We start from the raw sequence: 27,722 nt of genomic DNA on the forward strand, positions 1-27,722 counted from the left end.
GTGGAGCAAAGTCCCGAGGAAGAGGACGGCGAGGCGAGCGAGCCGGGGTGGCGAAGCCCTTACGCGTGAGAGCTTCCGGGCGCGTCTTGCTCCTCCGGTGGCCCGGGCGCCAGTGTCGCGCAGGCCCAAGCCGCTTCCCTCGGCGCCGCGCCTGCCCGTGGCCGTGGCGGGTAACGCAGCCGGAACACATCGTCCGCGGTGGAGCCTCCGCCGCTCCCGCCTCCCGAGAGCGCGCCTTCCAAGGAGCAGCAGCGGCAACAAAGGCAGCCCCGAGGGCTGCGCGGCGCCCGCGGCTCCGGCCCCGGCCCCGCGGACACCGAGATGGAGGAAGTATTTGATCATGGATCACCTGGAAAGCAAAAAGAAATCCAAAAACCAGATCCTATATATGAAGAAAAAATGCAAACTGACCGAGCAAATAGATTTGAGTATTTATTAAAGCAGACAGAGCTGTTCGCACATTTCATTCAGCCTGCTGCTCAGAAGACTCCAACCTCACCCTTGAAAATGAAACCAGGGCGCCCACGGGTAAAAAAGGATGAAAAACAGAATTTGCTTTCAGTTGGAGATTACCGACACCTTAGAACAGAGCAAGAGGAGGATGAAGAGCTATTAACAGAAAGTTCCAAAGCAACTAATGTTTGTACTCGATTTGACGATTCTCCATCATATATAAAATGGGGTAAACTGAGATTATCAGGTGCGAGGATTGAATTGGCTCATCTCTCTGTATGAGAATGGCATCAATGGGATCCTTGCAGATGAAATGGGTTTGGGAAAGACACTTCAAACAATTTCTCTTCTTGGATACATGAAACACTATAGAAACATTCCTGGTCCTCATATGGTTTTGGTTCCCAAGTCTACATTGCACAACTGGATGAGTGAATTCAAGAGATGGATACCAACACTTAGGTCTGTTTGCTTGATAGGAGATAAAGAGAAAGCTGCATTTGTCAGGGATGTTTTATTACCAGGAGAGTGGAATGTGTGTGTCACATCTTATGAAATGCTTATTAAAGAGAAGTCTGTGCTCTTCAGAACAACTTGCATGAGTTCTGGTCACTTCTAAACTTTTTGTTACCAGATGTGTTTAATTCAGCTGATGACTTTGACTCCTGGTCTGATACAAATAATTGCCTTGGGGATCAAAAGCTAGTTGAGAGGCTTCATATGGTTTTGAGTCCATTCCTCTTTCGTCGAATTAAAGCTGATGTTGAAAAGAGTTTGCCTCCAAAAAAAAGTAAAAATCTATGTGGGTCTTAGCAAAATGCAAAGAGAATGGTATACTCGGATATTAATGAAAGATGTAGACATATTAAACTCAACAGGGAAGATGGACAAAATGAGGCTATTGAACATTTTGATGCAGTTGAGGAAATGCTGCAATCATCCGTATCTCTTCGATGGAGCTGAACCTGCTCCACTGTACACAACAGATATGCATCTAGTTACCAACAGTGGCAAGATGGTGGTGTTAGACAAGTTACTCCCTAAACTGAAAGAACAAGGTTCAAGAGTACTAATCTTTAGTCAGATGACAAGAGTATTAGACATCTTGGAAGATTATTGCATGTGGAGAAATTATGAGTACTGCAGGTTGGATGGACAGACACCCCATGATGAGAGACAAGACTCCATCAATCCATACAATGAACCAAATAGCACAAAGTTTGTATTTATGCTAAGCACACTTTCAGGTGGTCTGGGCATCAATCTTGCAACTGCTGATGTAGTAATTTTATATGATTCAGATTGGAATCCTCAAGTTGATCTTCAGGCTATGGACCGTGCCCATAGAATTGGACAAAGGAAGACTGTCCGAGTGTTTTGCTTTATAACTGATAATACTGTGGAAGAAAGAATAGTGGAACGTGCTGAGATGAAACTTAGGCTGGATTCGATAGTAATTCAACAAGGGAGGCTTGTAGATCAGAACCTGAACTAAATTGGGAAAGATGAAATGCTTCAAATGATTCGACGTGGTGCCACACATGTGTTTGCTTCAAAAGAAAGTGAAATCACTGATGAGGATATTGATGGTATTTTAGAAAGAGGTGCAAAGAAGACTGCAGAAATGAATGAAAAGCTCTCTCCAAGCGGGGTGAAAGTTCACTTAGAAACTTTACGATGGATACAGAGTCCAGCGTTTATAACTTTGAAGGAGAAGACTATAGAGAAAAACAAAAGATTGCATTCACAGAGTGGATTGAACCACCAAAAAGAGAAAGAAAAGCCAACTATGATATTGATGCATATTTCAGGGAAGCTCTCCGTGTTAGCCTAAAGCACCCAAGGCACCTCGACCTCCAAAACAACCAAATGTTCAGGATTTCCAGTTCTTTCCTCCGGGTTTATGTGAATTACTGGAAAAAGAAATTCTGTATTACAGGAAAACTATTGGGTATAAGGTACCTCGGAGTCCTGATCTACCTAATGCAGCACAGGCACAGAAAGAACAGCTAAAAATTGATGAAGCAGAGCCCCTCAATGATGAGGAGTTAGAGGAAAAAAGAGAAGCTTCTGACACAGGGGTTTACAAATTGGAATAAGAGAGATTTTAACCAGTTTATCAAGGCTAATGAGAAGTGGGGTCTTGATGATATTGAAAATATAGCCAGAAAAGTAGAAGGAAAAACTCCAGAAGAAGTCATTGAATACTCAGCTGTGTTCTGGGAAAGAAGCAATGAGCTTCAGGACATAGAGAAGATTATGGCTCAGATTGAAAGGGGAGAGGCAAGAATTCAAAGAAGAATAAGTATCAAGAAAGCACTAGATACAAAGATTGGACGGTACAAAGCACCCTTTCATCAGCTAAGAATATCATATGGTACTAACAAAAGAAAAACTATATTGAAGAAGAGGATCATTTTCTCATTTGTATGCTGCACAAGCTTGGCTTCGACAAGGAAAATGTGTATGATGAATTATGACAATGCATCCGAAACTCCCCTCAGTTTAGATTTCATTGGTTTCTCAAGTCCAGAACTGCGATGGAGCTCCAGAGGAGGTGTAATACCTTAATTACTTTGATTGAAAGAGAAAATATGGAACTAGAAGAAAAGGAGAAGGCAGAGAAAAAGAAAAGAGGACCAAAACCTTCCACACAGAAATGTAATATGGACGGTGCCCTTGATGGCCGTGGAAGAAGAAAGAAGCTGAAACTATGAATGCATTTTTGTCTTATAATCACTAACTAGTAGTTCTTTAATTTACGGGTCTTCATAAGATGTGCTGGCATCACATCCATCAGGTCCATCTGCTTACTGAGCTAGAAACATAGTATGTAGTTTCACTTTTTTAAAATGCAACAGCTCTGCTGAAATTTTTTTATCATTAACAATTGAAGTAATAAAACAGGCTTCATTTATTAAAAAAAAAAGAATTTGAGAAGTTTAATTATGAGAAAAACCAATGTCATTGTAACAGGGGGCACAGACTGGGATCAAGGTGACCTGAGCCACAGCTTATCTCAGAAATATTATTGTAAATATTTCTTTTTGTAAAAAGACTGCAGATAAAGCTGATGGAAATAATATACGTTGCCAGAGTGAAATCACTCCATACACAAGCAGAAGATGAATTAAGAAAAGTTGCTTTAGTGACTGTTTGCATTCATGACAGGCTAATTATCAGACTAATCAGCCTAGCATAAATTTGAATTCAACATATGCTGTCAGTCTTAAGTTCCTTTTAGGTTGAGTTCCCAGATTATGCTTTGAACCAGTTAAATATGGACTGGAGACTGCATATCTAGGCTCTTAGGTAGATGGAAGGTTTACATAGTACAGATATTGTAAGACTCATTTCTTACATAACCATTTTCCAAAAAAAAAAAACCCACAAAGATAGCAGTATATAATTTTCGTTTGTACCTAAGATTTATTATTCAAATAGTTTTGTTTTCCTCCATGTTGGGATGACCATATGTTTGTAAAAAAGACTATATTTTGATGTAATTCCTAACCATTTTTGAACATCTGTTAGAAGGCTCAGAGTGAAATGTCTATAGGGTGCAAATCGAACAACCTGACCTTGATCACTATATAAAAAATGTCCATATTTCCTCCCTTGAATATTTTGTTCCCCAATCTAGGTAGGACTAAAGCATCCACACTTTGATCTTCCTTATTCTTGAGCTTCATATGTACTGTAAATTATATCTTGGTTATTCTGAGCTGTGGAGCAGAGAATGACAGAAAAGCCATCCAGACACTGACCCACCTGGGAATCCATCCCATATACAGACATCAAACCCAGATACAAATGTGGATGCCAAGAAGTGCTTGCTGAGAGGAGCCTGATGTATCTCTCTCCTGAGAGGCTCTGCCAAAGCCTGACAAATACAGAGGTGGATGCTTGAAGCCACCCATTGGACTGAGCTTGGGTTCCTGATGGAGGAGCTAGAGACAAGACTCAAGGAGCTGAAGGGGTTTGCAACCCATAGGAAGAACAACAATATCAACCAATCAAACCCTCCAGAGCTTACAGGGACTAAACCACCATCCAAAGAGTACACATGGAAGGATCCAAGGCTCCATCTGCCTATGTAGCAAATGGAAGGCCTTATCAGGCACCAATGAGAGGAGAGGCCCTTGGTCCTGTGAAGGCTCCATACCCCAGTGTAGGGGAATGTCAAGGTGGGGAGGCAGGAGTCGGTGTGTGGGGGAGCACTTGTACAGAAGCACAGGGAGGGAGGATGGGATAGGGGGCTTCCAGAAGGGAAAATCAGGAAAGGGGATTACATGAAATATAAATAAATAAAATATCAGCATCAACCAACATTAACCACTGTGAAAATTCTCTGGCAAACATTTGCGGTTCTGAGAATGAAACATCTATTTAGAATTAAGTATGAACTAATACACTTGAAAAAAATATATTTGAAGCATAAAAATATAATTGAAGCTTAAAAAAATATCCAAAGTAGATTCCACAAACTTGTGTTCCAATTTGCACATATCTCTCCTGGCCTAAATCCTTGTAAAACTACACACACACACACACACACACACACACTTACTCATGAATGCATTCACTTCTGTTAAGGTTTCTTAAAGCCTATCTGCAGAATTTCTCTGCAGGATGAACTTGTTCATGTAACAGATACCAAGCAACAAGGCTTCAAGTCAGAAAAGTCAATCCTTCCTCAAGAGTGGCATAATATTTGAATAGATTGTTGACCCTTATCAGACTCTTTTCTTCAGAATCAATAATCTTGTGTTACTGGATATAAGTGTGTTACCTAAGAATATGTGCAAATTCTTTATAGACATATATTCCCCTCAGTATGCATTTTTTCAGATGCTCAAAACCACAGTAATATGCAAAATATCTAACAGGTACATTATGCACTAAAGTTTGTACTCTTGTGTAAAGGTATCAGGAGGTACAATTCAGGTACAGGTTCAGCTCTTTATTGGACAAGTTAACAAAAGCAGTTTAGTCAAAAATACCAAAGCCCCTGTCATCTTCGGACTCCTCAGCCTCTTCCTTCATTGCTTCCACTTTCTTCTCCTCAGCTGGAGTGGCAGCAGTGGATAGAGCAGGACCACCAGAAGGTGCAGCTCCAGCAAGTGGAGCGGGCCCAGCAGCCCAATCATTGCAGATGAGGCTACCAGTGTTGACATTGGCCAGAGACTTTGCAAAGGAGCCAGGAAAGAAAGGTTCAATGCTGATACCAGCTGCTTTAATGAGGGCATTGATCTTAACTTCCGTGACCATCACCTCGTTGTCTTGCACGATGAGGGCAGAGTAGATGCAGGCGAGCTCGGAGACAGACACCATGTTGTGGACTGCTGACATGGTGCTAGTCCTTGGATGAAGTGAGGGCCTCACCCCAGTGGCATTAGCAAACTGAACACATTAACAGGGTTTGTCTGTAGACATCCCAATGGCTATCTTAGGAAGCTGACAGTGACCTATGGGGACCTGTGCTGCCCCATGCCTATGTATGCTTCACCTGTGCAGTGCCTTCCTGGCTGTGTTAAATCACGAGTACTGACTGGACTCAGCCCCTCAACTCGCAGGGGCCCCTTAAGTGTCGGAAGAATCAGGGTCCTGGTATAGAGGCATGAAGGAGTCAGCAGGGTGACAAACAGATGCAAACATAAAAGAGTGTTGATCTGAATGTAATTTCTCAATGGAAGCATCAGACTTATGATACAGAAGAAAATAAGGAAGTTAGGTGACACATCACCCAAGGTACGTTGAGGTTACCCGATGCTTAATGACTCTTTACACAAAACAGAAGAATGCATACATAAAGACTGACAGGAACTAAGTAATATAAAAATTGAGACAAAGTCATCTCTATCTAAGGTCAGCTATATTCCTAAAAGCCAGATGTGAGGTCATTATGTTCCCAGTGCAAGTCCTTTCTTGCCCAAGCCATAGTTCTCATTCTGATTTATTGTTTAGCCCACCACCAGCCAGCTCTTAGTAAATACCTAACTATGCTATGCTTCTGGGCTAGTGAAAGTATGTGCTAGGGAGTTCTGCTCTAGGTAACCTTCTCATGAATAATGCAATACTCTAGTTCCTCCTTAAACCACATCCCTACCTACTTCCTAAACCATTGTAAATTCTTGTATATGTAAGTGACTGGGCCATTATTCTGAGTGATTTTGTAGGGGACTTTCTTCTATTAAGTAATGTAGTCTGCCATATATAACTATAATAAGAATTATAATCTTACTTTGCTAAGATTGTCCTGAGAATTCTAACTCTATTTAGTAGATGATAATGCCTGCTTTCTTTTACTATCTCTTTTTCAATACTGGAGGCAATCTGTCTTAATCTGTAACATTCTTATGAAATCCCAAGTCCAGGGCTGGCTCAAGGGCTGGCTAGGACATTGGTGAAGGCCAGGAAGCAAAGTTCAACCTAATTTAGGTATTTGACAAACCATTCCTTGGAGGTACTGATAATAAAACAATACTGAAAGAAAGCACACAGACCCATTCACCTATTAACCAACTTTATAGGAACATCATGGTATGGGATGCGAAGGATCCAGGAGACTAAGTTTCCATGAAAGTTTATGACTCAGGACTTTTCCCAAGCTTTTGGGCTTGCTACACAGATTTCACTGTAGTGGCTATGACGCACCAGCACCTGGATCTGTAAGGTTCTGCAAAGAAAGGCTTTCCATGTTCACTCTTCTGCCTCGCCAGTCTTGATTTTTGAACTTATAAATTTGACCATAAGCTACTTGTGAAGTAAAAGATGTTTAATGGAACAGAAGAATGAGGGCTGGTGATGACTTAAAAGTTAATAGCAGGGGTGGGTGTGGGGGTGGGTGTGCAAGGGACAAAGCTCAGCGGTTAAGAGTGCTCACTGCTCTTCCAAAAATCCTGAGTTCAATTCCCAGAAACCACATGGTGGCTCACCACCATCTGTAATGGGATCCAATGCCCTCTTCAGCTGTGTCTGAAGAGAGCTACAGTGTACTCATATACATAAATATAAAATAAAAAAGTTATGAGCACTGGCCTGCTCTTGCAGAAGACTCAAAATTGATTCCAAGCATTAACATGGTGGCTCCCAAACATCTGCAGGGACCTGACTCCCTCTCCTAACTTCTGAATGCACCAGGCACTAAGTGGTGTACATATATGCAGGTTGGCAAAATGTTCATACTTGACAATAGACCAGAGAAAGAAATTTGAAAATGGCCAGAAACATAATAATAACACTAATATAATAAATCTTGAAAAATAATAAAGGCTGAGAGGGGAGTCATTCCTTTAGGCTCATTTATGAAGGGGGATACCTGCAGCAGATACCCTCAACAAACTCCCTGGCACATTTTCTTACATCACACCAAGAAAACACTCCAGACTTGGCCATGTGTCCCCTAAGAGTTTGACATTGGGCATCAGAGACAGAATGCTCAATACCACAAATGTGTCTGCTTCAGAGTTCTGTCAAGAAAGCTCAGTCAGTGCTTACCTACACACACATCCCATGAGGGATGGGAACACAAAGCAGACTGTTCTCAACTTTGAACTGTCATGTCTTGGAGAGCTGCAGCCGAAGAGCCTGGTTCAAAGGCAATATACTTAGTAAAGCTTGTGGGCTTAGACAAACTCATCTGTCCTTCCACATACATGTATGGAGTACTGGTGTGTCCCAATCACTGAACTAGCCAGGGCACTAGGGAGAGAAATGGACAAGATCACCGTTCCCAACTGCATGCAGCTGACATGCTCTGAAATAGTTTCCCCACCAGGGATGATATGGTGAGACTAGAAGCCAAGGACAGTTGGCCATAAAGAGCCCAGGAGAAGTTGAGACACTGTCAGTTCACTGACAATGAGCTACTGCCACCTCACAAGACATCTCCAATCTTGTCAACACAGCAGACTCAGTACTATTGCAAAAACAACCTCAGCATAAGTCTCCAGAATAAGCCTTGCTCAACCCCAAAATAATCTGAAGTGTGTGGGAATTGAATAACAACTTATGTAAGTAGACATATATTTCCCACAGAATATTAAACTTAAGGACATACATTGACATTTTTAAAAATTACATTTATTGTTGGGTATAGTGGCTCATGTCTTTAATGCCAGCACGCAAGAGGCAGAGGCAAGTGGATTTCTGAGTTCCAGGCCAGCCTGGTCCATAGAGTTCTAGGAAAGCCAGGGCTAAGTAGTAAGATGCTGTCTTGAAAAAAATAATCAAAACAGAACAAAACAAAAATAACTGAATTTTTAAAAATCTATTTGTGGAGGGGGAACACAGCTTACAGGAGGCCATTTTTTCCTTCCTCCTGGGATCAGGAATCCAGCTGGGGAGTAGGTGCCTTTACCCAGCGAACCATCTCGCTGGGTCAGGAAAACATATTTTTAAACATGCTACATATGATTCCACTGTTTACATGGAAACAGCAGACATTCCATACAAGACCCTGAACCAAGCACTGCTTTAATCCTTTGGATGATGTTTTTATTTTGTTTTTATTTTAATTATTATTAGTGAGGTTGGGGCTTGGGGTGTAGCTTGCAACCCACAGCCTTATGCATGGTAGACAGGTGCTCTACCACTGAGCAAAATCCCCAGTCTTCAAGAGTGAACTTAAGCTCTTCAACTCATATAGACAAACAAATATGCCCAAGCCTTAGGAAGGGCATTGGAATTCTTCTCTTTACAGATGAAGAAACTGAGGGGTAAAGCTGACCTTGGTGGTGCACGTCTTTAATCCCAGTGCTCAGGTGGAGGGTGCATCTTTGAGTTCAAGGCCAGCCTGGTATACAGGGTGAATTCCTGGACAGTCAGGACAACACAGAGAAATCATGTCTCAAAAAACAAAACAAAATTACTTCGTTTTTATTTATGTGTGATGTTTCTTTGCATATAAGTCAGTGTACCATATGCATGCCTGGGACTCACAGAGGCTGAAAGAGAGCATCAGTTCCCTAGGAACTGCAGTCATAGTTGGTGGTCATGAGCCACTATGTGGGTAACTGAGAACAACCTTTGGTCCCCTGAGGAGCAGCCAGTGCTCTTAACCACCAAGTCATCTATCCAGATCCTAGTTCTTCTCTTTAAAATGTGGCTGGCAAAAAGCATCATTACTTCAAGTGGTGGAGAATTAAATACATATTTTTATTTTTAAAGCATTTGGAAAAGTGCCTGGCCTTTCTTCTTGATGCTCAGGAGCAAATGCATTATTAGCTGTGAGGTGGGTTCTGATCACTGCATACTGTACAGAGCTGGTGCTTTGTAAATCAAAGCTGGGGGCAGTGACCCCAGAATCCTGGACCATAGTCATTCTTTGCCTCCTTTGTGTTTCAAGAGAGGGTCTCATGTAGCTCACACTGGTCTTCCTCAAACTGACTATGTCACAGAGGATGTGCCTGACTCTTTAATCCTTTGGCTTCCACCTCACAAATTCTGAGGGGACTAAAAGCGTGTACCTCCTCAACATGTGACATGGATCTGAGCTCTGAATGCACGGTTTGTGGTACCAGGCTAGCACATTCCCAGCCTGAGTTACTACTTTCCTTTTAAACATTTTTCTCATTTTATTGAAAACATATTTTTTTTTTGTATAATGGTGTTTTCGCCTACATGTGTATCTGTGCCCCATCACATACATGCCTGGTGCCCTCAGAGGTCAGAAGAGGGCATTGTACTTCCTGGAATTGGAGTTTTAGTTCTGATCCACCATGTGCATCCTGGGAGTTGAACCCTGGTCCTCCACAAGGGCAGCAGAGTGTTTTTAATTACTGAGCTGCCTCCCCAAGCCTCTAAATCACTTCTTAATATGCAGGAATGTATATAAACCCACTGGCAACATATCCTTGGCAACTTCACTAAAACTGTGATATAGTTCCAAATGTCACACAGGATGAGCAATGATAAATACTTACAAAGTTTAAAAAAAAAAAGAAAAAGAAAAAGACTGGAGCTGGACACTTAGAGCTAGCTTCAAAGCACAAGGCCCTCTCCTGTCCTCTGCAGCTACCTGCACTTGTGTGAGTGTGTGTGTGTGTGTGTGTGTGTGTGGCCTTCGTACTGTGTATGCATGTTCGTATGTGTGTGGTATATGTGTGTGCACTTTCATGTGTATGTGCAGTGTGTACAGTGTATGTTTGCAGTGTATTAGTGGTGTGGTGTGCATGTGTGCAGTGTATGTTTCTGTGTATATGAATAATATGTGCAGCATGTATGTGTGTATGTGTACACACATGTATTTGTCTCTAGGTGTGTAACAAAGGTAACAAAAACAAATCTTTTTAAAAAATGAGTTGGGCTGGAAATATGGCTTAGCAGGTGGGAGCACTGACTGTTCTTCCAGAGGTTCTGAGTTCAATTCCCAGCAACCACATGGTGGATTACAACTATTTCTTTTGGGATCTGACATCCTCTTATCATGTGTCTAAAGAGAGTGACTTTGTACACACATACATAAAAGAAATAAATTTTTAAAAAATTAGTCAAAATATGTCCTATCTCCAAACTAAAAAGTTGTTTTGGGCTGGGGAATGATTGCGTTGGTAAAGAACCTGACAAAACCTGACTGCCTGAGGTTTGTATTCTTAGAACCTGCATAAAAGGCTGGATCCAGGCTAGAGGGATGGCCCACTGGTTATGAGTACCTGTTTCTCCTGCAGAGAACCTGGGTCGACTGTCTGCACTCACATGACTGTTCACAACAGAGGATCTGATGGCCTCTTCTGACCTCCTAACACACTTGCACACATGCAGGTAAAACACATTAATAAACTTAAAAACCTAAAAAAAAAAAAAAAAAGAAAAAGAAAAAAAGAAAGAAAGACAGAAAAATTTAAAACCTGGACACAGCCACATCCATGTGTGTGTGTTATCCCAGTGTTTACTCTCATTCTGGGACTGAGAAAGCACAGCCCTCCAGCAGTCAGGGCAGATCTGACTGGCAAACACCACTAAATGTCAGTGATGTAGGAAAATCACCACATGATCAAAATCTATGACACTGTTCTAAAGGGTTTTTCTTTTTAAAGACCCAGGGTTCACTCATAAAATAACTCATATCAAACATTTAATAACTTTATTAAGCCAGACATTGTGGTGCATGTCTGTCGCCTCAGCCCTCAGAAACCTGAAGCAGGAGGATGACAAGTTTCATGCCAGCAAGTATTAACATAGCAAAAACTTTCTCTAACAAACAAGGGTCTGAAGAGATGACTCAGTGGTTAGAGCACTGGCTGATTTCCCAGAGGACCGGAGTTTGGTTCCCAGCACCCACAAATTCATGCATAACTATTAACTCCAGTTCCAGGGAATCTACTGCCCTCTTCTGGTCTCTGTAGGTACTGCATGCACAAGGTACACGGGGCACATGCAGGCAAAACACCCAAACCCACAAAAAGAGGGGGGGGGGGGAGTAAATTCATTAAATTGGGCATGGGGGTATGTGCCTGTTAAAAATAAACAAATACAAATACAAATCGACAATATGTTCAGCAGGCATACATGATTTTAAAACAAAGAGAGACTGGAGAGACAGCTCAGTGTTTAAGAGCACTTGCTGACTTTCCAAAGGACCTGGGTTCGATTCCCAGTATCCACACAGCTCTGGCTCCAAGGGATATGGTGCTCTATTCTGACCTTTGTGGACACCAGAGATTGTCATGGGGCACGTACGCAAAATAAAGCTATAGAAAAATATTCAGCTAAATAAAGTTTGAACATTGAAAAAAAAAGTATATCAAGGCCAAAAGTTATTCCTCCATAAAGACTTAAGTTGCTCCCTCTCGAGGCCAGGCTTGTGGACAGTGCACAGCTTGGCCTGCGCACCTGCAAACCACAGCAGTGAAACTTTATCCAGTGCGATGGTGTGTGGTGGTGGTGGTGGTGGGAGGTCCACCAGCACCATGTTATCCTTGGTGACTCTCCCGTGGTAGGTGGGCTCGAGCCATGGCTTGTGCTTGTTAACTGGTGGGAGAAAAAGGGAAGCAACAGTAAGATGCAGATCACTGCTTCAGTGTCCTGCTGCCTTTGAAGATGAACATGTGTCGTATAGCTTCCACACAAGTGCACATGCACAGAGGAAAGCAAAGCCAGAGGCACATAAATCAAAGAGAGCAAAGAGACTGATCATCTGAAAAGGGTGAACTGTGGTTTGATTATGGGAGTGCTCCATGTAAAATCTAACCCAGATCATGAAGACAGAAACTGACTCCTTCCCTCCACAAGAGACTCCTGAAACATGAGCTCTGACAGAGAGACCTCAGGAGGGTATTCATTCCCACCCTCTGTCCCCATGGGGGCAGAATGGGATGGCACAGTAGCAGGGATGCCTGAGGGCATTGACAGAATCAAGTAAAGCTTACAGCAGCACGGGCCAACCTTCATCAAAGGGTTCATGGAACAGAAGACACCTCTACTATGCAATTGGAGATGGGCAAGTCACCCACTGCTGAGACCCCAGTATATTTTATATGAACCACATTAAGAAGGAATTGGGGACAACTCTGGGGATCAGCTCCTGGCAAACTGCTCACAAAAAATGAAGACTCAGACATATCTCACCATGCTCTAGTTTTAGGGTTCTCTCTGTCTCTCTCTTTGTCTCTGTCTCTGTGTTTTTCTCTATCTCTGTCTGTCTCTTTCCAAGCTAAAAAGTCTAGGCTGGTTTCAAATTTAACCTTCCTGCTTCTGCCTCCCAAACTTCTGGAATCACAGCTGCACACCACTGAACCCCACTTCAGTCTTTCATTTCACAAAGCAAACTATTAATTCAGCTTGCAACTAATAGCAACATTTGATTCAAACTTGTATTAATGCTTTGTTTTGCTAATAAAATTACAAGTATAATAAAATAAAATTGAATTTTATTCCTACATTTGAATCCACAAGACTCTTAGTTTAACAAGATGTCACCTTGTTTTTTTCCAGAACCACAGGGATATAAAATAGTAAGCATAGTGAAGTGTGGGGCAGCTGCACTGTCCTAACACAGAATGGGCAGGCTCACTATAACAGAACAGCTACAGCTGAAAATGGTTAACACATTTCAGAAGAGAAAATAACTTTATGGCAATTTATTCTACCGCCATTCCAGTATTCTAATTTTATAATTCACAATTTCTCAATTGCTCCTTTAAGGTAGCAGTATAAGGAGAGATATCGCCATTTCCAGAGGCTGAACTTTTCAATAATTAATGAATGATATTTTTAGTATTTCTTCACATTGCCCGACGTGGTGGCGCACACCTTTAATCCCATCACTCAGGTGGCAGAGCTAGGCAGATTTCTGAGTTCGAGGCCAGCCTGGTCTACAAAGTGAGTTCCAGGACAGCCAGGGCTATACAGAGAAACCCTGTCTCGAAAAACCACATAAAAAAAATTCTTCACATTCTATTTGCATTATGAAACATTTATAGAAAGAAGCAACTGATGTTTCTGTAATCATCCTCTCTAAAACCACCGGAAGATTATGGGCGGAAAGTCAAGGACTCCATCGGGCATCTTGAAGCCCTAGTGCAGCACTCCATTGCTTGGCAGAACATCAAAGCCAGCTACATATGTAACAGCAAACCTCGGGATCACACCTGTTAGAGTGTGGGTTTTCTGGGGTTACTTTCAGGCAAAAATGTTCTTTGTGACTGCAGATCGTAATGATTAGCAACTTTTAGAATCTATGAATGCCAGGCAGCAGTGTTCCATGACTTAATTCCAATGCTGTGAGGCAGAGGCAGGTGGATTTCTTAGTTTGAGGCCAGCCTGGTCTTCTGAGCAAGTTCTAAGATAGCCAGGGCCATTCAAGAAAAGCTTGTCTCAGAAAACCAAGAACAATCAGTAAGAACAGTGAAGCTCAGGGTTAACTTCAAATAGGAAAGTTTATCCCAGCACATCCTAATTCTGTGGGTAAAGAAGGCTGTTCTTCTGCCCAAGACACATGACCAAGAGATTCTGCCAGGTTATTTTCAGATCCACTATGTGCCACAGAGCCCGACACCAATCATACTCGACAAGTCTTCTGCAGTTTTATATCTTTTACGTGAAGAATTCCACCGGCTGAAAGAGAGAATTTGACATATGCTTCCTATATCAGAATACGTATGGTGGCCATACTGTAAGTTTCAACCATCTTTTTTTTTTTTTTTTTTAAGGTTTATGTAAGTACACTGTAGCTGTCCTCAGACACTCCAGAAGAGGTCATCAGATTTCATTACGGATGGTTGTAAGCCACCATGTGGTTGCTGGGATTTGAACTCGGAACATTCAGAAGAGCAGTCGCACTCTTAACGACTGAGCCATCTCGCCAACCCAAGTTTCAACCATCTTTAAGGCATTTCAAATATAAATGAACCTATAAAATCCCAAGACAAACTGAATCTTGGTCCATCAAAAGGCTCTGCAATCCTGAGATACCGCCATGAGGGGGCAGCAGGTGCTCGGGTTGGCATGTGTGAAATTATGTTTTGATTAAAAAATAACCTCTAGCCCACCCCCTGGCTACTAAAGGTATATCAGCAGCCCACATTGAGATGCTCGGGGTGGAAAAGTACCTGCGACTATGTTCTCTATGTCACATGCCCACAGTCTTCTGCAAATTCAGGAGACAGAAGTAAGAAAATCACAAGTTCCAGGGCAGTGAGGGCTTTGTAGTAAGACTAGTCAAAAATAAGTGAGTACATGTAAAGTCCCTAGCTGACTCTTTCTTTCCCCAAATACACTGGAATAGGGCAGGGGCTGGAGAGTCAGCTCAGCGGTTAGGAGCATTTGCTGTTCTTGCAGAGGACCTAGGTTTAGTTCTCAGCACCCACATTGTGGCTCATCCTCTGCGTGGGCACCAGGCACACACATGGTGTGCAGAATGCATGCAGGCAGCACACACACACACACACATACACACATATATATATATAAATCCAAAAACAAAGCTGAACACTAAAATAGTTGGTACAGTTTAGAGATCTAGTGTCCCTTTAAGGCCTGGACGCTCTAACTTGCTCAGCAGCCTGTGGTATCATTGGGAGGTGGCAGAACCTTCAGGAGTTGGGACCGGATGGTAATTTGGGGGTGTGTTCTCAAACAGAATGGTGACCCCACTTGCTCTGTGTTCTCACTGTTTCCTCTCTGCTTCCCAACCCGAGTGTGTCAGGTGTCACTTCAAATATCCTGCTGATATATCAGTTATTTACAGTAAAATTCATAACAAACAGTAAATTACAGTTATGAGGGAGTAACTAAAGTTTTATGGCTGTAAGTCACCACACCATAAGGAACTGTATTAAAAGGTGACAGCATTAGGAAGATTGAAACCTGTCCTTGTAATGTCTTTCCAGCAAAACACACTCGGACAACCGGATCCTTCTACGGCAAAGCTTTTATTGCTTCATCATAAGGAAGACCTGATCCCAGAAAATGGAACTGCTTAAATACCCCTCCGTGTGACGTGTCAGCTCCTGATTAGCTGCTCACTCATCACCCCACTGCTATGCCCTGAGATGGGCAGTGACATGGCACGAATTTACTCCTGCACCTGCGCACATTACTTGTTTACCAGTTAGGCACTGCGGAAGCCAGCGCCATCTTGTAATGGTGATTGCTCACGGCTCTCCACACCTCCCCCTTTTTATTTTATTAAAATGCAAGCCACTCTTTAATGGATGAAGATAGAGGTCGAATCCCTAGTGTGCAGAAATAGGGGCCATGTACAGGATTGGCTCTTAGGCTCACAGGTTTTTACCCAGAGCAACCCTGACCTGCTCCCATGCCGTTTTTCCTAGGGGAGGGACACTTGGACACTCAACCCTCATGCAAATCGACTTGTTTTCTAGGAGTGCCCAAACCTCTGAGCGACTCCTATGCGGTGCTTAGCCCAACAATCCATAAGAGTTAAAGACCTACTCACTCGTTCCTGTGCAATGAGTCTAGCTTCTAGGGGTGCAAGAGCTGAGTATGGCCTGGGGCGAGCTTTAATTGTTGAGTCTCTCATTTTCCGCAGAACCGAGGAGTGCAAGAGCAGAGAACTCAGATGCCAATTAAGTCTTAAGCATGGATAGCCAAATTTCAGGGGAGGCCCCTTGTTCAATGGCTGCAAGTGCTTGAGCAATAACAACCTTGTCACGGTTTTGTTGGGTTCTGAGCTTACAAACCAACCAGAGCATGAACACAAGTCCACAGCAGATGGCAGCAGCAAATAAAACTACCCCCACCCATTCCTTAAAATAAGAAAATGCAGATGAAATCCAGGAGGAGAGACCCTCTGTCAATGACAGATCCACTCGCGTCAAGTTGATCCTTTGAACGGCCTCTCTCAGGGCCTCAAGGGTCTCATCGAACCCTTCAGACCAAATTCCTGCAAGATATAAAGAAAGCTGTCTAGACAGATTAGCTACATGAGTAAATTTTTCATATTGAACACTGGAAATGCACAGAGCACCCAATTTTCTTTCACAGCCCAACTGGGCCAACTGGTATAGAACACTTATTTGTTCCTCAACCAGATCGAGGCGCTGATTCAAAATCATCAGCCCTCCCTTCAGCTGGGCACTAGCACCTGCCTCATTACTTAGAATCCATTGATAATATGGCCAAATATTTTCTTTTTCTGTAGCATCTCCTTTATCATTCATTACAGCAAAATCTAATGAAGGTGACAAAACAAAACCCTTTGCTATTTCTTTCCAAGGAAAAATTTTTTGATTGATAAGGTGAAAAAACTATAGGAAATGCAAGGTCCAGATGACACCAAGGCATGCTGCGTATAGCAGTAGTATTGTCAACAGGCCATCGTGATCTTTTGGGAATAGTCACATTTCCCTTTATCATGTTAGTGGTGATGTTTATAGGTGAAGTTATATTATTTCCAACATCACTTGAGCCTGATTGTGCTCCTTGAGCAATTTGTGTTAAAACATTAAATAACACTCCAGAGCTCACTCTATTTTGGCTAATGAAATCTGTCCAATTAGAGATAATCTTTTTCTTTAAAAATATTCAGTTGTCAAAAACAAAGGCAAGGTAGAAGAATTGGAATGTGCTGGTAAAGGTACCGGCCATGATCTTATTATGGCCCACAAAGGTATACTTATCCCTGTCTCAATCACCAGGAGTAAGAATAACAGGATCATCTTGAGATTCATCTTTCTCTTTCACGGTCCTTGTCAGTCACGTCAGAACCCAAAGTGGATTATCTTCACCCTGTGGAAAAAACACAAATAGCTCCCCGGGATCTGATTAAGATAGGGTCCAGGCCATACCATTTATTATCAAGGACATTCTTCCACTTGACCATTTCATTGAGAGGTTGAGGCCATTGTCCGTGCCTTTCAGCTGGGGATCTCCCAGCATTATCCAGTTTTAGGAAATTAAGAGTAAATATTATAAGGGATAGAGCCATCTTTGGCGTCATAGCCTCTATCCCCCCTTTTTGTTTTTGTTTTTTAAAGAAGTTTTAATTCTCCTCATTACCTAATGACCGGTTTGAGATAGAGGCTTTCATATACATTCCGTGTCCTCCCCAGGACATAGCCTGTGGGAGTCGGTTGCCTTGATGCCAGGTGTAGGTCATGAATGTTTCTGACTAACAAGAACAGAACATTTGTTTCTAGGGTGGCTTTTCAGCTCAGTCATATATACTATTTAGATTTACAAAATAAACAGCTAGGACTTATCTGTTTAGTCTTTCTTGCCAGTGGCTAATTTCAGCTTAGGAATTTCTCCCTTGAATAGGAGCCAGGTAATGATGTATGTGCTTTAATATGTTGAATATAAAAAGGGTGTTCACGCATCAAATGAGGTGGTTACTGAGGTAACCATCACAGACCTGAGGGCTGGAAGCCCTAAGACACACGTGAATAAAAAAATAAACATTAAGAAGACTTAAGCCAAAAAAAAAAAAAAAAAGACTTAAGCCAGGTGTTACTCATGATGATATTTCAAATCCATGTATTTATATGCAGGCTCATGTAATGTTTTTAATTAAACAAATGTAGAGATGGTTGATAATGTCACCTGAGTTCTCTAATACTGGAAGGAGGCAGATAGCTCAGTAGGTAACACCACTGCTCTACAAGCACAAGGTCCTGAGGAAAATAGTTGTGTATGGTGGGGAGCACCTGGCTCCACAGCAATAGGAATCCCTGTAGCTTATTAACCAACTATCTGAACTATCTCCAGATTCAGAGAAGGACCCTGTCACATAAGGAGGAGAGTGATAGGGAAAGGCATCTGACATCAGCATCTGGCCTCCCTCAGCCACACATAGCTGCCCATGTGCACATGCTACACACAGAGGTGGGAGATCTGAAGTGCTCAAGTGAGTGTATTGCAGATGATGGCCATGGTGTTGGCCACTGAGGATATTGAGAATAATGCCAGACATGGGCATTATTCATTGTCTCTAGGATAAAGCCTACATGATCTAAGTATTAACATGAGGAGCTCATGGAAGTCTAAGGCTCGCCTAAAAAGCCTGCATAGATCATGAGAGTGTTTAGAGACCTCATAGGGGCTACGCTTAACATAAGCCCAGTCTGGAGTCCAGATGCCTGGGGCATGGTCTGTGCCAGACAAACACATCACCAGTCTTGGACAGGTTGATGTAATTTTTCATGACCCACCTTTATACTGATCTTGCTCTCCTTTAAAAATAAGGTTAATTTCAATGAGACGTTTACTTTATGATGGAATCCATTCCTTAAGGTAGAAGAGGCAAGTTCTTCTCAGGAGGTGGTGGGAAGGAGACCTGCCTCTCAGGGAAGCTTCCAGACTCTCAACTTCCACCACTCTCCTTGGTAAAAGAAAAACTTCCCCCCCAAAATCATCCAAATTTGCCATGGATCTGGGTTTTAACACACAGATAAGTGTGTCTAAACACACTTGAAGGCCGCTCAAGGGAAATGAATGGCTTATTTCCCTCTCCAGTGGCATGAGTAACACTGGGGGTGAGGTGAACAACATCTAGACAGCCCAGAGCAAGTAAAGACACCCTCCCACCCATGTATGACTCAGTGGACCAGGGAGTCTGTGGAGTTACTCATGTGAGCACGGTGACTCAAAAGCAGCTTCAGCATAGAAAACCCCACTTCAGGGCCAGTGAGGATTCCTAAAGGCTACATGCCTGGAGCTCTCTTCTGGACTTTCATGGGGCTCAGCACAGCATGAAGGCTAATTCTGATTGTCTAGCTGATTGGATCTGGAATTAACTATGAAACACAGAAGTGTTTCTAGGGTGGATGAAGATTCCAGGAGCAGACAGAAGTTCAAGGCAAATATACTGCTGTTTGTTTGCCTAACTTCATTCCTTCCTGGTGAGTGTGCCTATCCCATTTCTTTGAGAAGCCCAGTTTTTCAGCCTTTCAGAATGGGCTGAAGTCAGATACTCTCCAGGATTGCCCAAGGCCTTCCACACCAGATTGGAACTGCTAAGGCATCCAGCATCATGGATAGAGGAACCACTGGGTCCATATCATGGAAGTCAATGCAACCTGTCTTCCTTATCATATATATTATCTTTCAGATCCTCTCCTAAAGAACCCTGACTAACACATGTGTTTATTGTGTGTACTCCTGGAGGGCAGGTGTTCCTGTCTCTGTCTCCCATGTAGGGAGCTGGTATGACTGGGTAGAACCTCCATCTCTGAACTTCTCTGATGCTCTCTTCCAGAGAAACAAATGCCACTATCCTTGAATCAGACAAGACAGTATGACATGACAGAGTAGGCAGCTGCCCTTTAAGATGCAATTTCAGCTACTCCAGAAAAAACACACCTCCACTTCCCACAGCTCCCATACCTACACCTCCAACATCAAAACCTCCCACAACTTCTACTCCTATCTATCCCATGTCTCTACCACCCACACCTCCATCTCCCACACCTTGGTGACCTCCTACAGTCACTTTGGTTCCAGAGCAAGAGGTCAGGTTCCATTTGCAAATCTGACCTGCTTGTAGAGGTGCTCTCCACCTTAGTGTCCCCAGACTGGAAATGCTGGTGACATCTACTCTAACTCCCTTTCTGGAAAATGAGATGGTGGTACTCAGGGTCCCTGCTCCTGGGTTACAACCTCCTCCTTCACCTCTTCCTCCTCCTCTACCTCCTCCTCTTCCTCATGTTTTTCTGTCCTCCTTTTAACTCAAAAGAGATGGAAGACTGACAAGGAGCAAATGAGTCAGAAATAAGGAAGCAGAAAAAGAGAATGATGTTGCCAACTTATCATTCAGAGGTGCTCTCTGAGACGGAGAATCAGAGCAACACCATCAATCACACAGCAGACGCCCTTGCAGGCGACCTGTGGTGTCAGCCATTGCATGAGCAATTGGGGCTACCTGCTAGCCACCACAGAGGAAGGAGGCTGTGTAGACACAAAAAAAGGGACAATTAGCCCAGAGGTTAGAGAGGACACTGAGAACCTGCTTTGTTGCACAGGTTGGACTCCCTATGAGTCCTACTTGGGCCAGACTCAAAACAGGAAAGAGATGAGGCCAGTAGGCACTCAGTGTGGAACCTGTACCCCTTTGCCACACTGAGGGTGTGAGGGAAACATGAGCTCATCTGACTGGATGGAACCCTAACACACAGCATCTCAGCCAAGGCTCTGCAAGGCGAGTGCATCCTACATGGATGGATATAAGATTGGGAGAGCATGTGAGACATTTTTACCCTCATATTTTTATTTCTTTTTTTCTAGTTTTTTCTTCTTTTTTTTTTTTTTTTTTTTTGGTTTTTTTAAGACAAGGTTTCTCTGTATAGTCCTGGCTGTCCTGGAACTCACTCTGTAGAACAGGCATGCCTCGAAGTCAGAAATCTGCCTACCTCTGCCTCCCAAGTGCTGGGATTAAAATCGTGTGCCACCACTGCCTAGCCTATATTTTTTTTTTATTTTTTATTTTTTTTTTTGATTTTTAATATTTTTATTACATATTTTCCTCAATTACATTTCCAATGCTATCCCAAAAGTCCCCCATAGCGCCCCCCACTTCCCTACCCACCCATTCCCATTCTTTTGGCCCTGGCATTCCCCTATATTGGGGCATATAAAGTTTGCAAGTCCAATGGGCCTCTCTTTCCAGTGATGGCCGACTAGGCCATCTTTCGATACATATGCAGCTAGAGACAAGAGCTCCGGGGTTCTGGTTAGTACATCATGTTGTTACAACAATAGGGTTGCAGATCCCTTTAGCTCCTTGGGTACTTTCTCTAGCTTCTCCATTGGGAGCCCTGTGATACATCCAATAGCTGACTGTGAACATCCACTCCTGTGTTTGCTAGGCCCCGGCATCGTCTCACAAGAGACAGCTATATTTGGGTCCTTTCAGCAAAATCTTGCTAGTGTATGCAATGGTGTCAGCGTTTAGAAGCTGATTATGGGATGGATCCCTGGATACGGCAGTCTCTAAATGGTCCATCCTTTCATCACAGCTCCAAACTTTGTCTCTGTAACTCCTTCCCTGGGTGTTTTGTTCCCAATTCTAAGAAGGTGCACAGTGTCCACACTTTGGTCTTCATTCTTCTTGAGTTTCATGCGTTTATCAAATTGTATCTTATATCTTGGGTATCCTAAGTTTTGGGCTAATATCCACTTATCAATGAATACATATTGTGTGAGTTCTTTTGTGATTGTGTTACTTCACTCAAGATGATGCCCTCCAGGTCCATCCATTTGGCTAGGAATTTCATAAATTCATTCTTTTTAATAGCTGAGTAGTACTCCATTGTGTAAATGTACCATAATTTCTGTATCCATTCCTCTGTTGAGGGACATCTGGGTTCTTTCCAGCTTCTGGCTATTATAAATAGGGCTGCTATGAACATAGTGGAGCATGTGTCCTTTTTACTGGTTGGGACATCTTCTGGATATATGCCCAGGAGAGGTATTGCTGGATCCTCCGGTAGTACTATGTCCAATTTTCTGAGGAACCGCCAGACTGATTTCCAGAGTGGTTGTACAAGCTTGCAATCCCACCAACAATGGAGGAGTGTTCCTCTTTCGCCAGCATCTGCTGTCACCTGAATTTTTGATCTTAGCCATTCTGACTGGTGTGAGGTGGAATCTCAGGGTTGTTTTGATTTGCATTTCCCTGATGATTAAGGATGTTGAACATTTTTTCAGGTGTTTCTCTGCCATTCGGTATTCCTCAGGTGAGAATTCTTTGTTCAGTTCTGAGCCCCATTTTTTAATGGGGTTATTTGACTTTCTGGAGTCCACCTTCTTGAGTTCTTTATATATATTGGATATTAGTCCCTTATCTGATTTAGGATAGGTGAAGATCCTTTCCCAATCTGTTGGTGTTTTTTTTGTCTTATTGATGGTGTCTTTAGCCTTGCAGAAGCTTTGTAGTTTCATGAGGTCCCACTTGTCAATTCTCGATCTTACAGCACAAGCCATTACTGTTCTATTCAGGAATTTTTCCCCTGTGCCCATATCTTCAAGGCTTTTCCCCACTTTCTCCTCTATAAGTTTCAGTGTCTCTGGTTTTATGTGAAGTTCCTTGATCCACTTAGACTTGACCTTAGTACAAGGAGATAGGAATGGATCGATTCGCATTCTTCTACATGTTAACAACCAGTTGTGCCAGCACCATTTGTTGAAAATGCTGTCTTTCTTCCACTGGATGTTTTTAGCTCCCTTGTCGAAGATCAAGTGACCATAGGTGTGTGGGTTCATTTCTGGGTCTTCAATTCTATTCCATTGGTCTATTTGTCTGTCACTATACCAGTACCATGCAGTTTTTATCACAATTGCTCTGTAGTAGAGCTTTAGGTCCGGCATGGTGATTCCACCAGAGGTTCTTTTATCCTTGAGAAGAGTTTTTGCTATCCTAGGTTTTTTGTTATTCCAGATGAATTTGCAGATTGCACTTTCTAATTCGTTGAAGAATTGATTTGGAATTTTGATGGGGATTGCATTGAATCTGTAGATTGCTTTTGGCAAGATAGCCATTTTTACAATGTTGATCCTGCCAATCCATGTGCATGGGAGAACTTTCCATCTTCTGAGATCTTCTATAATTTCTTTCTTCAGAGACTTGAAGTTTTTATTATACAGATCTTTCACTTCCTTAGTTAGAGTCACGCCAAGATATTTTATATTATTTGTGACTATTGAGAAGGGTGTTGTTTCCCTAATTTCTTTCTCAGCCTGTTTATTCTTTGTGTAGAGAAAGGCCATTGATTTGTTTGAGTTAATTTTATATCCAGCTACTTCACCGAAGCTGTTTATCAGGCTTAGGAGTTCTCTGGTGGAATTTTTAGGGTCACTTATATATACTATCATATCATCTGCAAAAAGTGATATTTTGACTTCATCTTTTCCAATTTGTATCCCTTTGATCTCCTTTTGTTGTCGAATTGCTCTGGCTAGGACTTGAAGTACAATGTTGAATAGGTATGGAGAAAGTGGACAGCCTTGTCTAGTCCCTGATTTTAGAGGGATTGCTTCAAGCTTCTCACCATTTACTTTGATGTTGGCTACTGTTTTGCTGTAGATTGCTTTTATCATGTTTAGGTATGGGCCTTGAATTCCTGATCTTTCCAAGACTTTTATCATGAATGGGTGTTGGATCTTGTCAAATGCTTTTTCCGCATCTAACGAGATGACCATGTGGTTTTTGTCTTTGAGTTTGTTTATATACTGGATTACGTTGATGGATTTCCGTATATTGAACCATCCCTGCATCCCTGGGATGAAACCTACTTGGTCAGGATGGATGATTGTTTTGATGTGTTCTTGGATTCGGTTAGAAAGAACTTTATTGAGGATTTTTGCATCAATATTCATAAGGGATATTGGTCTGAAGTTTTCTATCTTTGTTGGGTCTTTTTGTGGTTTAGGTATCAGAGTAATTGTGGCTTCATAGAATGAGTTGGGTAGAGTACCTTCTGTTTCTATTTTGTGGAATAGTTTGTGAAGAACTGGGATTAGATCTTCTTTGAAGGTCTGATAGAACTCTGCACTAAACCCATCTGGTCCTGGGCTTTTTTTAGTTGGGAGACTATTAATGACTGCTTCTATTTCTTTGGGGGATATAGGGCTGTTTAGATCATTAACCTGATCTTGATTCAACTTTGGTACCTGGTATCTGTCTAGGAACTTCTCCATTTCATCCAGGTTCTCCAGTTTTGTTGAGTATAGCCTTTGGTAGAAGGATCTGATGGTGTTTTGGATGTCTTCAGGATCTGTTGTTATGTCTCCTTTTTCATTTCTGATTTTGTTAATTAGGATGCTTTCCCTGTGACCTCTAGTGAGTCTGGCTAAGGGTTTATCTATCTTGTTGATTTTCTCAAAGAACCAGCTCCTTGATTGGTTGATTCTTTGAATACTTTTTCTTGTTTCCACTTGGTTGATTTCACCCCTGAGTTTGATTATTTCCTGCCGTCTACTCCTCTTGGGTGAATTTGCTTCCTTTTGTTCTAGTGCTTTTAGGTGTGTTGTCAAGCTGCTAATGTGTGCTCTCTCTAGTTTCCTTTTGGAGGCACTCAGAGCTATGGTTCCAGATTTCTTTCCTAGGGTTTCTATCTCCAGTGTTGCCTCATTTTGGGTTTTCTTTATTGTGTCTACTTCCCTTTTTAGGTCTAGTATGGTTTTGTTCATTTCCATCATCTGTTTGGATGTGTTTTCCTGTTTTTCTGTAAGGACTTCTACCTGTTTGATTATGTTATCGTGTTTTTCTTTAAGGATTTGTAACTCTTTAGCAGTGTTCTCCTGCAATTCTTTAAGGGATTTTTGTGCTTCCTCTTTATTGTCTTCTGCCTGTTTAGCAGTGTTCTCCTGCATTTCTTTAAGTGTGTTATTAAAGTCCTTCTTGAAGTCCTCTATCATCATCAGGAGATATGCTTTTAAATCCGTGTCTAGCTTTTCCGGTGTGTTGGGGTGCCCTGGACTGGGCGAAGTGGGGGTGCTGGGTTCTGATGATGGTGAGTGGTCTTGGTTTCTGTTAGTAAGATTATTACGTTTACCTTTCGCCATCTGGTAATCTCTGGGGTTAGTTGTTATCGTTTTCACTGTTTAAAGATTGGAGCAGAAGCTGTGTTCCACTCACCAGCAGTCCCAAAATCCTGTGGCGGGGGTCGTGGGTAGCTGGCGGGTGTCAGGCAACCCTGCTCTCCCGCTACCCCAGCGCTGATCCGGCCAGATGAGGCCTGTGGCCCTACTCAGGCCGGTTTCTGCTTCCCTAACTAATGCAGTCTCAGGTCCCGCGCAATTGGATTGGAGCAGAAGCTGTGCTCCACTCACCAGAAGTCATAAGATCCTGTGGCGGGTGTTGTGGGTAGCTGGCGAGTGTCAGCCGACCCTGCGCCCCAGCTGCCCCGGTGCTTTTCTGACCGGAAGAGGGTTGTGTCCCTATGTAGGCCGGATTTCTCTCTCCCCAACCAGAGCAGTCTCAGGTCCCGCGTGATTGGACTGGAGCAGAAGCTGTGTTCCACTCACCAGCAGTCCCAAAATCCTGCGGCGGGGGTCGTGGGTAGCTGGCGGGTGTCAGGCAACCCTGCGCTCCCGCTACCTCGGCGCTGATCCGGCCGGATGAGGCCTGTCCTAGCCTATATTTTTATTTCATACTTTAAACTTTACTTTATCATAATTTTGATGTATAGATTATCACTGCACATTAAGTTGTGATTTTTTAATCTCTTTGGGGATTGGTTTTTCTTCATGTACACATAAATTCTTTGCAGAGTCCTGTAAGTATATGATCAGAGCTTCTTCCAGAAAAACATCCAGTCATTTTTATTATCCAGTTAGTAGGTCTGTATTTTATTAGGGGCTAGAAAAGTTTAAAAAATGTACTCATTTATTGGTCTATAAAGTATTATAAGGAAATGAATAATTATAATTTTATTTTGTAATTTGATGTCTATATCTGTTAAGGTTTGATGAGCCTATTCTACAATAGGATGTACCTGTGTATTATAGGGGATGTCAATGGAATATGAGAAACTAAGAGTCAAACACAAAATTTATACGCCTTTTAAGTTTAAACAATGGTATTTTCTGATTTTGAGCCCTTGGCATTATAAACTAATGAAACAAATACTGTATCATATCTTTGAAAGTTTCCCCAGGTTAGGCCAAGGCATAAATAACAATGAGAATTAAGCATACATACATACAGGCATAAAGGCAAACTTTCGAAAAGACAGGACATGTGTAACATTTGTCTGTTTTAAATCCCAGGGATATAGGCTCATCAGGGGTTAACTACCCAAGCTGAGCTAACAGCTTTGCAGGAATGCAGGAGCAGTTTTCTGAGTGCAATGGTGATTTGTAATATAAGATCTTGCTAAGTTACCTTCATAGGAAAATCAACAAGCTGTTGTTAAAAAATTAAACTAATCCTTACCTTCATGTATATGACCAAGAAGCATAGAATGAAGTTGAACATGTCCATTAGAGAAAGGCAATTTCTAAATTGAAGCAAGACTTGTAATTCTGAAAGTTGGGGCTAAAATAGTAAAATACCTGTTATACAGTTTAAAAAAGGGGGCTTGTCCTTCATATATAAAAGACAATGTATCTCAGCTGCATCATGGTCAGGAAGTGGTAGTGGGAGAGTAGTCTGGAGTATGTGTGGTACCTCCTTAAGCTGCAGTTGCTGTGCCTTACTCACAGAACATTCAGCAACTGGTCCTTTCAACTTCAAGGTGAGAGCAGCTGTTGGGCTGGGAAATGTGCAGGAGAAGAACAGGGGTGTGGGCAGGGGTGTATTTTCTCCTGCCACTCTCACAATTCTGTCATGAACATCTTACAATTTGGGGGAAGTTTGAGATACTATGAACCTAGGGTTTTTGGTGCTGTTTTAATTAATTTTATAATTTCCAGAATATTTTTCTAAAATAACCTCTTAGATCCTTAGCAGTATCTGTATTTGTACACAGGAATTCTCTATGCAAAAGCCTCAATAAAGCTCCTTGAACTCAAATTCTCCCATCTTTCTTATCTCCCCGTTTTTCTGTTTGCTATTTCATTTCCCTTTCTCCAGGGGACTGAATAGGCATTTCAAGAGAGCTTGTTAGATATTAGTCATATGAGGGACCATTGAAGATTTGATTGAATTAGAAAATGTAGGTTATAAAGCACCATCATATGACTGTAAATATTAACATTTACTGGATAAAGTTATACTCTCCATTAATTTCTCCATTAATATACTGAGGTATATGCAGGCTTTGATCTAAATACACCATTCATAATATGTCTTCACAGGTTTAGATATTAATATTACATCTTAGGTTTGAATGAAAATGAAAACAAGATTGCTGCAAATTATGACTGAG

General features: G+C 42.2%; 1 protein-coding gene and 1 pseudogene across 3 annotated transcripts; one reads left to right on the forward strand and one right to left on the reverse strand.

Moving 5' to 3' along the window:
* Window positions 1-306: 306 nt before the first annotated feature.
* LOC147004090 (SWI/SNF-related matrix-associated actin-dependent regulator of chromatin subfamily A member 5 pseudogene) lies at window positions 307-3,287 on the forward strand (annotated as a pseudogene).
* A 2,155-nt stretch (window positions 3,288-5,442) lies between these two features.
* LOC147004091 (large ribosomal subunit protein P1-like) lies at window positions 5,443-5,805 on the reverse strand. Of its 3 annotated transcripts, none has more exons than XM_085838622.1 (2): window positions 5,713-5,787; window positions 5,443-5,640 (listed from the first exon to the last, which is right to left on the reverse strand). In XM_085838622.1, the coding sequence occupies exons 1-2, from the start codon at window positions 5,785-5,787 to the stop codon at window positions 5,443-5,445; spliced, it is 273 nt and encodes a 90-aa protein (XP_085694748.1). The 3 variants fall into 3 exon arrangements, with proteins under 3 accessions (XP_085694748.1, XP_085694747.1, XP_085694746.1); XM_085838621.1 differs by having other exon boundaries at window positions 5,443-5,546; window positions 5,613-5,787; XM_085838620.1 differs by having other exon boundaries at window positions 5,443-5,805.
* Between the last annotated feature and the right edge of the window lie 21,917 nt (window positions 5,806-27,722).

The sequence above is a fragment of the Mus caroli genome, unplaced genomic scaffold (genome assembly GCF_978045245.1).
Source record: "Mus caroli unplaced genomic scaffold, Mus_caroli_1 scaffold_6, whole genome shotgun sequence".
Classification (NCBI taxonomy): domain Eukaryota; kingdom Metazoa; phylum Chordata; class Mammalia; order Rodentia; family Muridae; genus Mus; species Mus caroli.

Bases quoted from the DNA above. Each gene is read 5' to 3' on its own strand.
- LOC147004091 (XM_085838620.1), bottom strand. From the start codon at position 5,805: ATGTCAGCAGTCCACAACATGGTGTCTGTCTCCGAGCTCGCCTGCATC.